The sequence below is a fragment of the Ostrinia nubilalis genome, chromosome 20 (genome assembly GCF_963855985.1).
Source record: "Ostrinia nubilalis chromosome 20, ilOstNubi1.1, whole genome shotgun sequence".
NCBI lineage: Eukaryota > Metazoa > Arthropoda > Insecta > Lepidoptera > Crambidae > Ostrinia > Ostrinia nubilalis.
The window spans coordinates 12,887,007-12,902,494 of NC_087107.1; the positions used below are offsets into that span (position 1 = coordinate 12,887,007).

Sequence of the window (15,488 nt, forward strand, 5' to 3'; positions counted from 1 at the left end):
AAATACTACACGAGTACGTACATAAATAATATTGTTTGGTTCTTCGTACTAAAACTAAAAGCTGTCTAACAAAACTATTTATAAATGCTTGTAGTGTTACTTAAGATTTTAAATGTAAGCCATACTGTGACGTATGCATTACAAATTATGTGCTAAAATAGTTTTTCAAAATACTGAAGTTAATACATAAATTAAAAATAAACACAGCATTTTAAATACATACAAAATAAATAGTATATGGTGGGAGAGTAAAATTATTAAATGCTTTCAAATAATAAATTAAATCTAAAGAAATAATTTAACTTAAACTAACTAAAGATATTTGTATTTACAATATGTCTTAAAAATAAGTGTTGCTAAAAATGCCTTTTGAAATCGAAACCAAAAGAAAAATCATTCAATTTAACAATTTGTTTAAACTTTTTGATAATCTCTTCATAAAACTTAAGTTTAGTTGTAAATGCAACAATAACACTAAAATACTTGTGGAATAGTTTGTGAAATGATTGTGTGTGATAGCACCTAAAATATAAACATACTTTTATCATTAATTTTGTTCAAACTATAGTTCATTATTTGACTGTTCGTGTTTTTTTTTTACTTTGTCAGCGCTCATCATATTGTCTGCTAACTTTTAATTTAATAATATCAAAACACTCGCTTCTTCTTGTTGCCAGTGACTAATCAATTTATGTTGATTAAAAGCAGAGTAAATACAAATGAGTAAGTCATTTAGCGTGGATTAGCGGGGTGTTGCGCCGAATTTTGTCAATGTGTGCGTGCGCGCCGCATACGTATTGGCGCGCTCACATACAAACCGCGCTCGGTGCGTTTCTATGAAGATGACCTACTCATTTGTACTTACTCTGTTAAAAGTCAACATAACGTTGACTCCCATATTAATATTGCATTTTCATATTATTTGATCCATTCATACAGTATAATTATGCCAAGATTGTTTATAGATAATTTTTAAAAAACTAATGCGAAACAGCTTCAAATAGCTCGTGACACCCAGAGTAGCAAATAAGTTCGCGACGCCTCTTTCTTACTGTTGTAATAAGGTTGATCAATTTTTTGGCCACTTTGGTTCGTGACAGAACTATTTGACGCAGACTGTACATCTGTAACTTGTAGTTTAATGTAAAAAGTGACCAAGAAGGAGACGCTTTTAAAAGATTAACCAACTTCCTTAAGTCTTTGCACGCGTCTGGTTTGTTTTAATACGTTAACCGACAATAAAACAAAAGGGGCGCGTCGTGGACATAGTCTCTAACCATTTAGGCTGGTTTTAGTGTCACGCGGACCGTCCGGTGCGGACCCGCTCCGCACGGCCAATCTGTATGAACTTCTAGAGAGCGTTTTAGAGTAATGCGGTCCGGAGGAACCGCTCCGCTCCCTAGCAGTTCATACAGATCGGCTGTGCGGAGCGATCCGCACTGACAGTCCGCGTGACACTATAAAACCAGCCTTAGTAAAGCTTCAACCACACCACCGCGTGCAGATTGCCATCGCCTGCGCGATCATAGTGCAATGACAGGTCGCGCGGACAGTCATTGACCTATGATCGCGCCGGCGAAGGCGATTTGCACGCGTTAATGTGGTTGAAGCATAAGACAGATAAATATAAGAATAAAAACAAATGAGTAGGTTATCTTCATAGAAACGCACTGAGCGCGGTTTGTATGTGAGCGCACCAATACGTATAAAAAATAAAAATTCATAAAATTCATTTATTTTTGCAAATAGGCTTTAAAAAAGCACTTTTACACGTCCCAATATTAACCCTACCACTGTTTCGGGACAATAAATGGACCAGTGCTGAGAAGAAGCAGCGCAAGAAACTCAGTCACTATTGTCAGCCTCCTTTTCAAGGGTTTACAGTCTTTAAAATATACAAATTATAGTCAAGTATTGATGCGAGCTAGGTAGTTAAACATTCCAAACATTTTTATCTTTTATATAATCATCAACTTTATAGTAGCCCTTTTTCATTAAGGTGCTTTTGATATGTGTTTTAAATTTATGAATGGGCAATTCTAGTATGCGGCGCGCACGCAGACACTGACAAAATTTAGCGTGGATTAGCGGGGTGTATTGACGCGCTCACATACAAACCGCGCTCGGTGCGTCTATGAAGATGACCTACTCATTTGTATTTACTCTGTCAATATCAAAAGTTCACAACCTTGGCAAAATCCAGCCACTACCGCCGCTATAGGTTGTTGACGGAGATGATCTGGTTGATCCAGCCGATAAAGGAAGACACCTTGACGTAGACCCCGGGCACGTCGCGGCGCCCGCAGCCGAAGCCCCACGAGACCAGGCCTACCAGCTCGTAGAAGCCGTCGTCTTGGCACACTAGTGGGCCTCCGCCGTCGCCCTGGAAGTGGAAGGTAGTTTTTATGAGCTCTATGGTTACATGGTTCATCAAATCCCCCTCTCAACTTTATTGCAATTCTGAATTCTGTACAGTTTAGACTTTAGCCAGAACCAGAACTGGCGAGCGCTGAAGCAGAAGGACTTATGATCGCATTTGCACTCACCAGGGTAGTACCACCACTGTAGAGTAGTTTCATGTTAATCGCCAATGGTGCCAACTGTTAAGTACAACCCGGTTGAATGAGGGTTTTCGCGAATGAAAGATCCGCTAGATGGCGGCACGTGGATGTGGAGTCTGACTGCTGCGTGATTGGTGGATTTTGACATATCCGTCAATGTCATGTCAAAAATAACCAATCATGCAGCATTTGGACCTCGCGTCTACGTATTGCCATCTGGCGGATTTTTCATTCGCGAAAACCCTCATTAAATGCGAACCTGGCTGCCGTGACGTCACATGGACACTGGTACGGACGGGGTGAACGCGGGGTGTGCGGGTAAGTGGGTGGGAGAGTCGCAGTTAGCTCGATCGGGTTGTATCATTGAGGACTTCACAGCAAAATTAATGGTTTGCTGTAGATCCTGGCTACATAGGAGTTACAACGGTGTGTCCAAGATGTGGGAAAAGTCCCGTTCACAGCAAAATAGATTCAGTTAATTCAGCGGCGGTTACCTGGCACGCGTCGTTGCCTTCCTCGCCTCCCGCGCAGAAGGAGCTGGTGGGCAAGATGAAAATCTTCTCCGTGACCGCGTTGACCTTACGCACGCATTCCGCGTCACTCACTATGGGCAGTTCGGCCTCACGCACGCGCAGCGGGATTGGGCCAGCTGGAAAGGAATTCAACGTTATAGTAACACTATAATATGTGGTCGCGATCCTCATCAGTGAGGGAACGAGGAAGAAGAAGAGTGAAAGTACGTAAGTGATAACTCAGCTGTCGAACTGCTGATTCGAGATTCGAGGAACGATCGTTCGATCCCCGTCGAGTGCAAGACTTGGATAGACTATAGTGGATAAAGTCCCCGCTCTTAACACAAGGATATTTAACTTTCGTCAGTGACAACAGTCTTCTCTGTCATTTCAGCCGCTTCAGCTGATGGCAATCCGCTACATTTAAAAGTAACCAAAGGAGTGTCACAAATCAGGATCTATCACATTTTTCATCCAACCATTGATGGCTGTATTCTTGAGGTCATCCGTCCATGGATTAGGAGGCAAGGGCATCCAACACTACTCTTGAACTAGCCCACTAAATCACTTGGCAGTTTTTTGGAAAATCTGGGCGTCTGGTCAGATAATCTCTGCAATACTTATTATGGTGGCTGATACTTACTCTCTCCCATGTACCCGTAGCCAGTGACAGTGCAACGCTTGCCGGCGGCGTGGCTCACCCCTCGCGCTGGCAGACAAACTAAGCACACCCCTGGGAAAAAGAAAATATGCTTCAAGGTGATTTACAGGTACTTTAAAACTTTGAAGAGTAAGGTCTACTAGTAATTCAAAGGAGCAGCAACGGAATTTCGATTCAAGACTTTCCGATCTGTCTATTAGTGTCTACGTACCTACTCGGATTTTTTTCTTTCCGAGACTTCTTGTCAAATGACTAAACTTTACTCAAGAATCAAGTTTTAATATTGGTTTAAACAAGTACATAAACAGAAGTTAACTTAACATCGAATCTGCTATAGTCTGGTCGCTGAGCACGTAGAATTTTGTCCATTGACCCCAAGCTACCCATCCTTATCGCTCGCGCGTAATTATATTGCTGTCGCGACTGTGCGACGGGCGGCCGCAGTAAGTGTGCGAGCGCAATAGCAACATAATTACGCGCGAGCGATAAGGATGGGTAGCTTGGGGTCAATGGACTAAATTCTACGTGCTCAGAGACCGGGCTTTAGAATGTTACTATGTCTAGGGAGTAGAGAGGCTGGATCAACTCACCTTCCTTCAGCTCGGCCTTGCCCAGTAGCTTCAGCAACGCGATGTCGTTATCCAACGTCTGGCTGTTGTGGTTGTGGTGGATGTAGGTGGTGGCTACCCGCAGCGTCTGCGCGCCGGGAGAACCATACTTGCGCGTGAGATCGTGGTCGCCTACCCGCACGAATATCGCCTCGCCGGATCGCACGATGCTAGAATAAGGACAAAAATGGAAATAAGCTATTTGATGCTGAAATCTGTAGGTATAGACAAAGTGCACCAGTCGAAAAGTGGTCGAAGGGCCTTTTTTGTATAGAGTTTTGATGAATTCGATTTTCAATTCGATCAAAAAGTGCAACTTGTCTAGGGAGGCTAGTCTTTGTATACAGTCGTAGATAATGTCATCAGAGAGATATCCTGATATACCTGTCAGGTTGATTCAAAGCGCAATTACTATTTCGTTGCCCAAGTCGTGTTGGGTTGGGATGCGTCCAGTCTTATCTTTATACAAGTAATCTATATGGTATGAATAGGTCTCAATAATTTACTGATTGATCGCTCAATAAGAAGTGCACGACAAAACTTTTGTAACCGCACGTAACTGTGTGTTTCCACTCACTTGGTAACGCAGTGAGCGGCCGTCAGCACCCAGTGAGTACCAATCAGCGCGGCGCCACACAGGTACTGGTTGAGCGAGTTGATGAGCGCCACTTGCCAGCACCACTCGCCGCGCTCGCCGTCCGCGCCGCCCATCACTCGCCCGGAGCGGGATGAGGTTCCTGGGGAATTATTACATTGTTATCTGCCTAGGGAATTATTTATCACCACATAGCTCACTGGTGGCATACGTGACGTGCTTTTTTCTCGTGCCGGACGGAACGGGACGATTTCTTGACATCGTTGCATTTAAAAACATAGCAATAAAATAAACGTGGCGAGAAACACGGACGGAGCCCGTCCCGTCCTAGACCCGTCCGAGGAATTACTCGTTACGTATGCTAAGACCTTTAAACATGTGTCGCCACCGGTCGCTCCTCTGTGGTGTCTTGAGCAGTTTTATTTTGGTGCTCTTTTTGGTGCACCCCATGGTGTGATTTCCTAAGCAATTTGCTTAAGGGTTAATCCGGCACTGGTCAATTGTCTTTGCTAAATGAGGGCTATCGTTTTTATACTTAACAGTTGGCACCCCTGGCGATTGACAGGACCTTGCTCTACAGTGGCGCCATCTTGATGAGTGCAAATGCGATAGTCCTCCTACCACTTTAGCGCTCACCAGTTGGTGCCACTTTTTTTTTTTTTTTTTACCCAGGAAAATGGCCTATCCATACCTACCGCCGGGGGACGGCAGGTTATGTGGGGCTCGAACCCACTAAAAACCTGGGGTGTTCCCTCTGCCGCATAGTGGTCGGCGCCTTGGGTACTAGAAACGACCAAGGTGCCACTGTCTTCGCTACTAGCAAGTGACAGGACCTTACTCTACAGTGGCGCTAACTGGTGAGCGCTAAAACGATAGCCCTCATTGAGCTACTAAATTAGCTACATTTTCAGTTGCCGGCAATAAGTTGATTGGGCAACCAAGCTGGTACCCTCCATACAATAAAATTGTATTATACATATTTTGTTGGTCACGGGACTAGTGGCGCCACCGTGATGTCCTAAGATATACTTAGGGAGGGCCGTTTTAAATTAAATAAGGACAATAAGAAACTGAAAGAAAGTCACCTTTTACGCCGCATACGTATTTGTTGTATTTTTCAGGGATTTTCAGGGTTGAATCGTAGTTCTGGTCATATTGAGCTGAAAATAAAAGTAAAAGAAGTTAGCGCGATTCTTAAGAATTACATTTCATTAGAACGTAAAAGCAAGAACATTTTAAAAGCATCAATGCTAGCTCTAATGATGGAAAAAAAACAGTGGTCCACCAAGTTCTAAAATGTTCTATCTTCGCCTGATCATCTTTTTCCAGGGCAGGTAAGTTAAGATACAGAGCACTCTGGTCCTTCATCGTAAGCAGAACTGTCACTATTTCTTTTGTCTACTTAAAAAAACTGTCTGACAAGGAGTTGGAACTGTCAAAACTGTCTGGCTGATGGGGAAATTACTTCTTATCAGTTTTTTTAGGGTAGCTGCCAAAGCCACGATGACCCAAACTTCATAATTCACCAACACTATATCCTATATTGGGAGCATACGCTGATAAACTTTCAGCTTTTATAAAATGACGTAGGTCTGGCGTTCACTAGCTCTTAGTCTAAAATAGTGACAGTTCTGACGATGAAGGATCAGGGTGTCTTATATGCTCTGGAAAAAGATGATCAGGAGAAGGTGGAACATAAGGCATTAGACTATTGTCCTAACTTACAAATAGCGGTGGTGTAGGGCGGCGCAGGCGTCGTATGCGGCGCATAGGCAGGCGTGGTGGTGGCGAGCGGGAAGGAGTCGTTGCGCTCGCGCCCGCCCAGCGCCTCTTGGATCTTCAGCTTGGGCGCACAGCACTGTGTGCCCGACTTCTTGCACTTGAACACGTCCGTCATCTCCGCGTTGCCTGGGGAAACGGAATTATTAGGCTGACATCGGTGACCGACGTCAGCGGCGCGCACGATTACACACTAGTTCTATGCAATCATCTGCCGCTGACGACGGCGTTGCAGTGCGGTGCTTCATAGAAAATTGTGTTTATTCGTACGCTCGACCGATGTACGCGACCGACGTCAGCGTAGGAGGAAATCAAGCCTTAAACATGGACGAAACAGCTTTGTTTTGTAGCTTGTTTATTTATTTGTTTATCAATATTTGGGAAACAATTTTCATAAACAGATAAATAGTCACACAAAAAATAGGACAGATCATCAGCAGTTTCCACAAAGTTGTATGATTGTAACATCTACACTATCTTTTTCTCGAAATAGTTTATTTCATCATCATCATCATCATTTCAGCCATAGGACGTCCACTGCTGAACATAGGCCTCCCCCAATGCTTTCCATGTAGATCTATTGGTAGCGGCCTGCGTCCAGCGCTTCCCTGCTACCTTTACGATGTCGTCGGTCCACCTTGTAGGTGGACGTCCCACGCTGCGTTTTCCGGAAACGGAATTATTAAACATCAAGTATCGAAACAGCTTGGTGTTGTAACTTGTAGCATTATTGTAACATCTACATTCTACACTATCTTTTTCTCGAAATAATTTATCTGAAGTAATACCTATATAATCATCCAATTAAGTATGTCATAATAATCGTCTCTTTCGGGTCAGACAATAAATAGGGTACATTTTAGGAGTAGGTGCCGTAATAACATGCCGTGTGGACGTCGTAGGAGGCGAAATGGCCAATCCGTCTTGCCAGCTTGGGACCTAATCAACCATTTGCCTTTGGTTTTGGGAGAGAGTTCCTGCAATGGAGGCTAAATGACCTAATAGTGATCATGGCCTTCACTGGTTGGGTTTTTTTTATTGACGATCTGTAAGTAGATCCTAGAACACATGAGTTGCAGTGGTGGATACGGAGAGAGGAGGTCTTCTTCTTGTCGTGTCGACAACAAACCTACTTACACAGTGTCAGCCCAAAAATCCGCCACAAGAGTGGCGTTGTCAGTAGTTTTCATTAGCACGACATCATGTGCTTCGTCGACTAGGCAACAAAACCACACTTGCACTCCAAGTTTGAGCCATCCAAGAATCCCCAAGAGAGGAGGTGATAGTCCTGTTGTATTTATGTTATTCCACACATCCCCACGCCCCATCCATGAGGGATAGTGAACTTTTATCCAATGGGGTGAGTGAAATCTGACGATGATGGATACTCACGGAAGCAGGTGAAAGACAGGTAGGGCACGATGCAGGAGCCGGGGCAGTCGGCGCGCGCGTCGGCGGGCGGTGCCGGAGTCGTCGTCGTCGTTGTGGTGGGCGGCTTCTTGGTGCGCTTCACGCTGCGGACAGAAGGTTGGGAATCAGAGGTCTAGATGCAAACTTTGGTTTCTGGGGATCTTAAGGAACTTAAGGTTCTACAAATTAAAAAATAAAAATATAACAGAGGTTTTGGCCGGCGAATCTTTCAAGTAAGTATTAGAAAGATTTCTGATCCATGTCCAAGATCCACGGCACCGTCTAAACCTCCGGTAGTTGTGCCAAAGGCTGCGAATGAAATTGCCTCTACATGAAAAGACACTATTGCAGCAGATCCTGCCTTTAAGCTCTTCAGTAGCTATGTTAAATACTGCAATTTGCCTCTACGTGAGGAGCCCTATTCCCACCAGACGCTATCGCAGCAGAAGCCTTTACCCCCCCCTTTTTACCCTTCGGTAGCTACGTCAAAGACTGCTTTAAGATCAATTGCCTCTATGTCTTCATATCGTATGCTCGTGTTTCTTGCCTGATACTATCACAGCAAAACCTGCCTTTAAACCCTTCGATAGCTACACCATAGGCTGCGAAAACATCAATTGCTCATTTAAGAGCTCTTGTTCTTACCTGACGCTGTCGCAGCAGATCCTCCCGCTGGCTTTACATTCCGTGTTGGGGATGAGCGACGCCGGCGCCTCGCAGAATGCCATCATCAGCGGCAGCATGCAGCGGCCCGGGCAGCGGCGCAACGGAGGCTGTAAGGCCATGATGAATTACTTTTAATTTCTAGTACTTAGTCTAGAAAATTATGTGCACGTTGATGACTAAAGCCCGGTCTGCACGTAGGAGCACGTAGAATTTTGTTTAATGACCCCAACCCCAAGCTACCCATCCTTATCGCTCGCGCGTAATATTGCTGTCACGACTGTGCGACGGGCGGCCGCAGTGAGTGTGCGAGCACGACAGCAACATAATTACGCGCGAGCGATAAGGATGGGTAGCTTGGGGTCATTAGACAAAATTCTACGTGCTCGCAGATCAGACTATAGATTTCATTCCCAGCCTCCATAGACAAGTACCTAACAATTAAACTTTGCTCCATTAAGCGATTTCTTTGTAACTTGTTTAGGGAGGCAAGCATCATTATCAACTGCTGGTAGAGCAATCTCAAATACTTATAGCTTGCCATACCAGTAGCTACTTTTCGTCAAAACTATAAGAAAAAAGCTGTCTACCCTCTCAACTTGAATGTAGATAACATTCGAATCAGTTTTAATTGCAAAATTCTTTCATCTGATCCTTTTTGGTGCGTTACACTACTTCGCGTGAAGCTATCGCGAATGAACTGCTTCTAAAGCCTGGTCCGTCAGCACGTAGAATTTTGTCCAATGACTCCAAGCTACCCATCCTTATCGCTCGCGCGTAATTATTTTGCTGTCGCACTCGCACACTCACAGCGGGCGCCTGTCGCACAGTCGCGACAGCAATATAATTACATGCGAGGGATAAGGATGGGTAGCTTGGGGTCATTGGACAAAATTCTACGTGCTCACGGACCAGGCTTTAGACAGTTCAATTTCGCAATAGCTTACCCCCTATTGTATTTGTCAAAAAGAATTCAATGTGTTAGAAGATTCAGGGCCTAAACTAACCTGCGTAGGCCTGGGCGTGGTGGTAGGCCGCCTGGTGGTGGTCTCGGCCTTGGGCTCGTTGTTGCAGCAGGTGCCTTCGTCCGGGCACACTGCGTCCTCGTCGACCTCCTCGCACAGCAACGCGAAGAGTCCTCCGACGCAGTCGCCGTTGCACTTGCGGCCGGGCTTCTGCCGCGGCGGGGGGGTAGTCTGAGAAATTAATAGATAGATAACACTAGATATTAAGACATGAAAAGAAAGAAATTCACAAAAGAGACGGCACAATATTATATTAATAACTAATAGTTGTTTAAACATAAACATTAACCAGATCGGCAGCAGCGTCAACTAGAACCTTTACAAACTTAGTTACTTGAAAGGTTTTTAAGTACCTAATCTAAAATATCCCTGATGGCCCGAGTAGATTGGGGCGTGCATTAATCAAGCCATCTACGTACTGCCAATTAATAAATATATGTTTCTAACATAAGTATTCTGTATACAGACGTTGATCGAAATTATATCATGCCTTGGTGTCTTTCCTCTTGCTTTACCATGGGAACCCGTCAAGCAGTGGTTTTCAAGGTTGAAGGTGAAGACTTCTAAATTCCTAAGCACGCCTCACCCAGCAGAACCTTACCGTGGTAGTAGGTCGTTTCGTAGGCTTGTTGTTCTTGTGGTACTCCCCCGGGATGACCAGGTCAGCTGGTGGTTTGTCCCCATAGCCCTCCTTGGAGACGCAGCACAGGCGGCCCGGGACACACAGACTTTTCGAGGTCAAGTATGAGATACAGTATCTGGTCAGGCTCGTGTCCACGCATAAGCCTGGGCAGGAGATGTTGCCTGGAAAGAAAATTGGATGCTATTGGAATATTTTTTGTTATTTTAATACTGGCAACATAAAATTTCCAAGCCAGGAAAATAATTATTAAACAATATTTTGTGAAAAAAGGATTTATAAATAAGTTTTTTTTTGCTAAGGAGTTTTCTATTTAAAATCTTTACATAGTATTTTTTCATGTTAAGTACATTTCCATTTATTTTAAATACATACACATTAATTTTGCTATTTCATTAATTTCAAAAGCACTTCTTTTTAAGAATTAAGTTTTATTACACTGTTTAAATTACAACTTGTTCAAAAATAAACGACTGTCAGATAATTAGCTAAGTAAAAATAGGGTACACGCCTTAATTTTACTAAACTCCAACTACCCTCATCTGTCATTATCATTACGTTTAATTTTCTTGCTACCCATGAGCTTATAACTGACAATGTTCTTTCTACCCTCTCAAAGGGATTCCGTGTAAAGTATTGTAAATAATAGACGAAAATCACGGTCGAACTGTTTTATTGATTTTAATTAATATTTTCATGAACTTTAGTGTAAAGTAAAAATCTGGTGTTATTTTGTGTTTTAAAGTGCAGTGAAGTGACAAATATTGAAAGTTTGAAACCTGCTTACGGACATACTTTACTCTTCGGAAAAACAGTAGAACTAAGTAAAGCAACAAATTATATCAAAAAAACCACTCGACATTGGCAGAAATGAACCTCCCAAAGAGTAGGTTTGGTTGCCATTTAATAAAAAAAATCTTGCTACCCTCTGAAACCCTACCTCGCTAAAGGTCCTATAGAAGTAAGGGTGTACCTAATAATTACCACTGTCTTTGTCTTGCGGCACGGAGGGGCTGGTGACGGGCTCGTCGTAGTCCTCCTCCTCCGCCTCCGTGGTCGTGTAGCGCGTGGTGAACGGACGGCGCGTGGTGATGAGGGTGTCGTTGCCTGGAAGAGGTGATCAGGTTAGTGATGATTTGGTTATTTAATTCCTTTTCGACCTGCTTTAAAATCTTAATTTATGACTTACGCCCGTATTCACAAACATTACTATGGGGTCTCACAGTGCGCCTGGACGCACAGGATGACAAACGAACCAATCAGAGCTCTATTCAACGCTGTGCGTTCGATTTGCTGCTTCACATAAGAAAACATCGTTTGTGAATACGGGCGTTAGTCAAATCAATGATTGTGGAACATAAGATGTGTATGAGTATTTATTCAATTACGATTTCATGGGGTAAGTTTTGGGCTTTTTAAAAAATAATCAGCGCGAGAAAATCGGTTTCTGTGTGACGTGGTCCAGGGTAATATCCATGAAGAGATGGCAATTTGTGTGTTATGTTGCTTAGCCTAGGCGCAGACCACTGATTTTATTTGGCCGATAGTTGGGTCGGGCTGTTAATCAGTATGGAGATGTATGAAAGTTCGCACATTACACCGATTTGGGGTTGGCCGATTCTTCATACAAATTAGAATCGGGACCAACTATCGGCCAACTAAAAGTCGATGGTCTGTCTTGGCTTAATGTTGGTGACATCTTTGAAAAATATTTTTACAGATGATAAGAGCCCTGTGGGCGCCATTGTAGTTCCACTAGCTTCCATGATACTTGGAATTCGCCCAAAGACTGTCACACTAGGCCAGCCCAGCTGGCCTATGATGCGCGTCACGATAAAATTTTATCGTGGTATTTAGACTACAAATGACTTATCGTCTAAAATCGATAAAATGCTTCGAAAATATTATAACTAGCGGCCGCCCGCGACTTCGTACGCGTGGATCCCGTTTTACCCCCTTAGGGGCCCGTTCCCGTGGGAATTTCGAGAATTCCTTTCTTAGTGCACCTCTACGGTATCTAAGCTACGTCCCTTCTTTTCAAATGCCTATGTTTAGCCGTTTAGGCTGTGCGTTGATATGTCAGTCAGTCAGTCAGTTTCTCCTTTTATATGTATATTTAGATAGTAGGTTTACTTGAAAATCAGGGTTTGCTATCTACTCACCCAGGGGCTCATCGACACAGCACTTCATGGAGGGCTTGGGGCACTCCACCTCGTCCAGGACGTTGGAGCAGATGAGCGAGGCGAGCGCGTGCATGCACACGCCCGGGCAGTTCTTGGCGTCCACCTGCGTATCCAACGTATCTAGGAGACCTGAGGGTAAGTGGATATATTACTTGTGGTGCTAAGGGTGACCCACAAGGTGGACCGACGACATCATAAAGGTAGCAAAGCGCTGGACGCAAGCCGCTACCAACCGGGTAACATGGAAAGCATTGGGGAGGCCTATGTTCAGCAGTGGACAGTGGTTCAGTTCGCACCTGGTGTTAAGTAGGATGCAGTCTACGATGGTACATATCTGCCCTGTAAGTGCCTATTCACTCTCGCCTTGAAAAGGTCTTCGGGAAAGACAGCAGCAGGCAGCGAATTCCAATCCCTAGCTGTTCAAGCTTGCTCATCAAGTCTCTGTATAAATTGTAATTGAATTGATTTTGATAATTTAATAATGGTAGGCCGGTTAGTTCGTTATTGAAGCGAGTGGTGACAAATGCCGGTCAGTCATGTTCGCTCACGAACTGAATATTGCTCGTTCGCTCGTGAACGTTCGCAGCTCCTTCACCCAGTGCGTCTTACAATTACAATAGCCGTGCATGACAGAGCCTTGCCTTCCTTCTATATGAGTCCAAACGATGGGATCTCGTCGCGCATTGAAATACCTTCTTCCTATCTTTGTCTAGGGTTATTATTACACGTAGTATGAGTAGGTAAGACAGTAGACTTTATTATAAGGTAGCATCGTACTACAATTAGGTATATTATTTTAATAAGGATATACCTTTTACCTGGGTAAAAAAGCAAGAGTTTCAATTAGTCCGTCAGTTAACTTATAAAAAAATACTCGACACGTATTTTTCACTTTTTAAAACTAATGAAAATTTAAAGAGATTAAGCGCGCCAAAGTTCAAAAGAAGATGCCCGTGACGTCAATGAGTGCTTAAAAGTGCAGCACACCATAACTTAGTAATTATTTGTTTGATTGACAATTAAAAATATACGTGTCCAATATTTTTTTATATTTAAATTGACGGACTACAAGATTTTTGGAGGGAAATAGCCTATTAAAGTTTTTCCCATTTCTTGGACGTTTCTATATTAGTGTAGTGATTGACTAAAGTTCGAATAAACTTGAACTCTCTGTGTCATTTCAAATTAATAACTAGGTGACTGTACACTTAAACATACTTCAATAACCTCACACCATTGATGTCTAATCACTGTAATCTCCACTATACTAGTTCCGAAACAGCCTCTAGATCGATCATCCCGTCCGACCAACTAATTATCGTTGTTATGCGCGGCGCGTCGCCTAGTCCGTTACGACCGCATTCCGCTCCGACCCTGCGCCGGCGCCGATTCAAATTCGTGGCTCAATTCCGCCATTGGGTCAGGTGGCGGGCCTGTTAACCTATTTTGGATGCGATAGAGGTCATTGAGAATAACGTAAGGTATAACAAAGATTATTATTCTGTGCTAATAGTAGCATCATTAATTATGTTTTAAGAATGGGATAGAAAGGAGTAGGATGCGGTCTTGACTTAAGATTTGGAAACTGATTGTTTGATTTGGAAAAGATGGATTGACGAAGTAGGTACGTAGTGAAATTACTACTTTGAGGCAGGCAGTTTAATTTGTGTTTATTACGACTCATAACTCATTGTTGGTAAAAAAACAGGATTTGAAGGACTCGATTTTAAACTCGTACTTTACCTCAAAAAGTAACGATTGAGATAGGCTTTGATCTTTCTTAGAGTTAATAGGTTGTAAAAATACTATTTTCTTCCATCTTTTTGTAATCCTGGAAGTAAAATCGCCAAACCGTCTGATCAAATTCGACCTTTGTAATCATGACAGGGTCATGCTCTTAGAGTAGAGGCTGATATTTTATGATGAAGTAAAATAGAAAACTTTCTTTAATAACTCTATCTTCCAAAAAGAAGTCAACGTCATCTATAAAAAGTGACGCACAAAATACGAATTCATTCACACCGCTAAGTTACTACAAGCTCGTAACAGCTTGATAACGGTTATCACATCATGGCCGATCGTTACTGCGCCCGCGCATTCCACTGCGCATCTGAGCTGCGCCTGAGGTTAGCCACGCGATTTTAGCCCTTATTGAAAGACTAATAGCGGCCGCCCGCGGCTTCGTACTCGTGGATCCCGTTTTACCCCCTTAGGGGTGGAGTTTCGTAAAATCCTCTCTTAGCGGATGCCTACGTCATAACATCTACCTGCATGCCAAATTTCAGCCCGATCCATCCAGTGGTTTGGGCTTTGCGTTGATAGATATCACTATGTCAGTCAGTCAGTCACCTTTGAGTTAAGTAATCCCCCTGACTGTTTGAAAAAGAAACATCATTTGTACAGGATTGATTTGAGGATAGTTTCGAAGTTTTTCAATAATGTAGAACTTTGTATAGTAGATACTTAACTGCATGAAATGCATCAAGTATCCTAAAGCAAAGTCAGCAATAATGCAGCAAAAGTCACCTTATTACTGCTGACTTTAAAAACTCTACATTTAAAAAAGAAATTCAAACAATTGTTTCAGTTTTAATAGAAAAGATATATCTGTGGCTGTTGCTTTGAGCGCTTAAAATTGAACCAGACCATTTTCTGGAACTCATAAGAAAGATTTTTCTGATACGTATTTATTTCAAATTGGTATTGTATGTACATCCGCTGAAAAACCAATACGCGTAGTTTATCCAGTATGTCGATAGTGGAAATATCAATTACTGTAAGGGACAAAACACGACTTTTCAGGAGAGCCAAAAAACGACTTTTTTTTTCTTTATACCTCAATATCTTTTTA

General features: G+C 43.1%; 1 protein-coding gene across 1 annotated transcript in view; it reads right to left on the reverse strand.

Moving 5' to 3' along the window:
- Positions 1 to 2,048: 2,048 nt before the first annotated feature.
- The window catches only part of LOC135081693 (protein masquerade), a 39,505-nt gene continuing 26,065 nt past the window's right edge, over positions 2,049 to 15,488 (reverse strand). The window contains exons 2-14 of the mRNA XM_063976483.1: positions 12,617 to 12,766; positions 11,439 to 11,561; positions 10,416 to 10,618; positions 9,797 to 9,985; positions 8,772 to 8,899; positions 8,109 to 8,230; positions 6,663 to 6,845; positions 6,023 to 6,097; positions 4,920 to 5,079; positions 4,325 to 4,512; positions 3,717 to 3,806; positions 3,056 to 3,210; positions 2,049 to 2,383 (exon numbers count right to left, since the gene is read on the reverse strand). Of these exons, the coding sequence (XP_063832553.1) occupies positions 2,216 to 2,383; positions 3,056 to 3,210; positions 3,717 to 3,806; positions 4,325 to 4,512; positions 4,920 to 5,079; positions 6,023 to 6,097; positions 6,663 to 6,845; positions 8,109 to 8,230; positions 8,772 to 8,899; positions 9,797 to 9,985; positions 10,416 to 10,618; positions 11,439 to 11,561; positions 12,617 to 12,766 (1,934 nt within the window). The 3' untranslated portion in view covers positions 2,049 to 2,215. The remainder of the gene's footprint in view (positions 2,384 to 3,055; positions 3,211 to 3,716; positions 3,807 to 4,324; positions 4,513 to 4,919; positions 5,080 to 6,022; positions 6,098 to 6,662; positions 6,846 to 8,108; positions 8,231 to 8,771; positions 8,900 to 9,796; positions 9,986 to 10,415; positions 10,619 to 11,438; positions 11,562 to 12,616; positions 12,767 to 15,488) is intronic.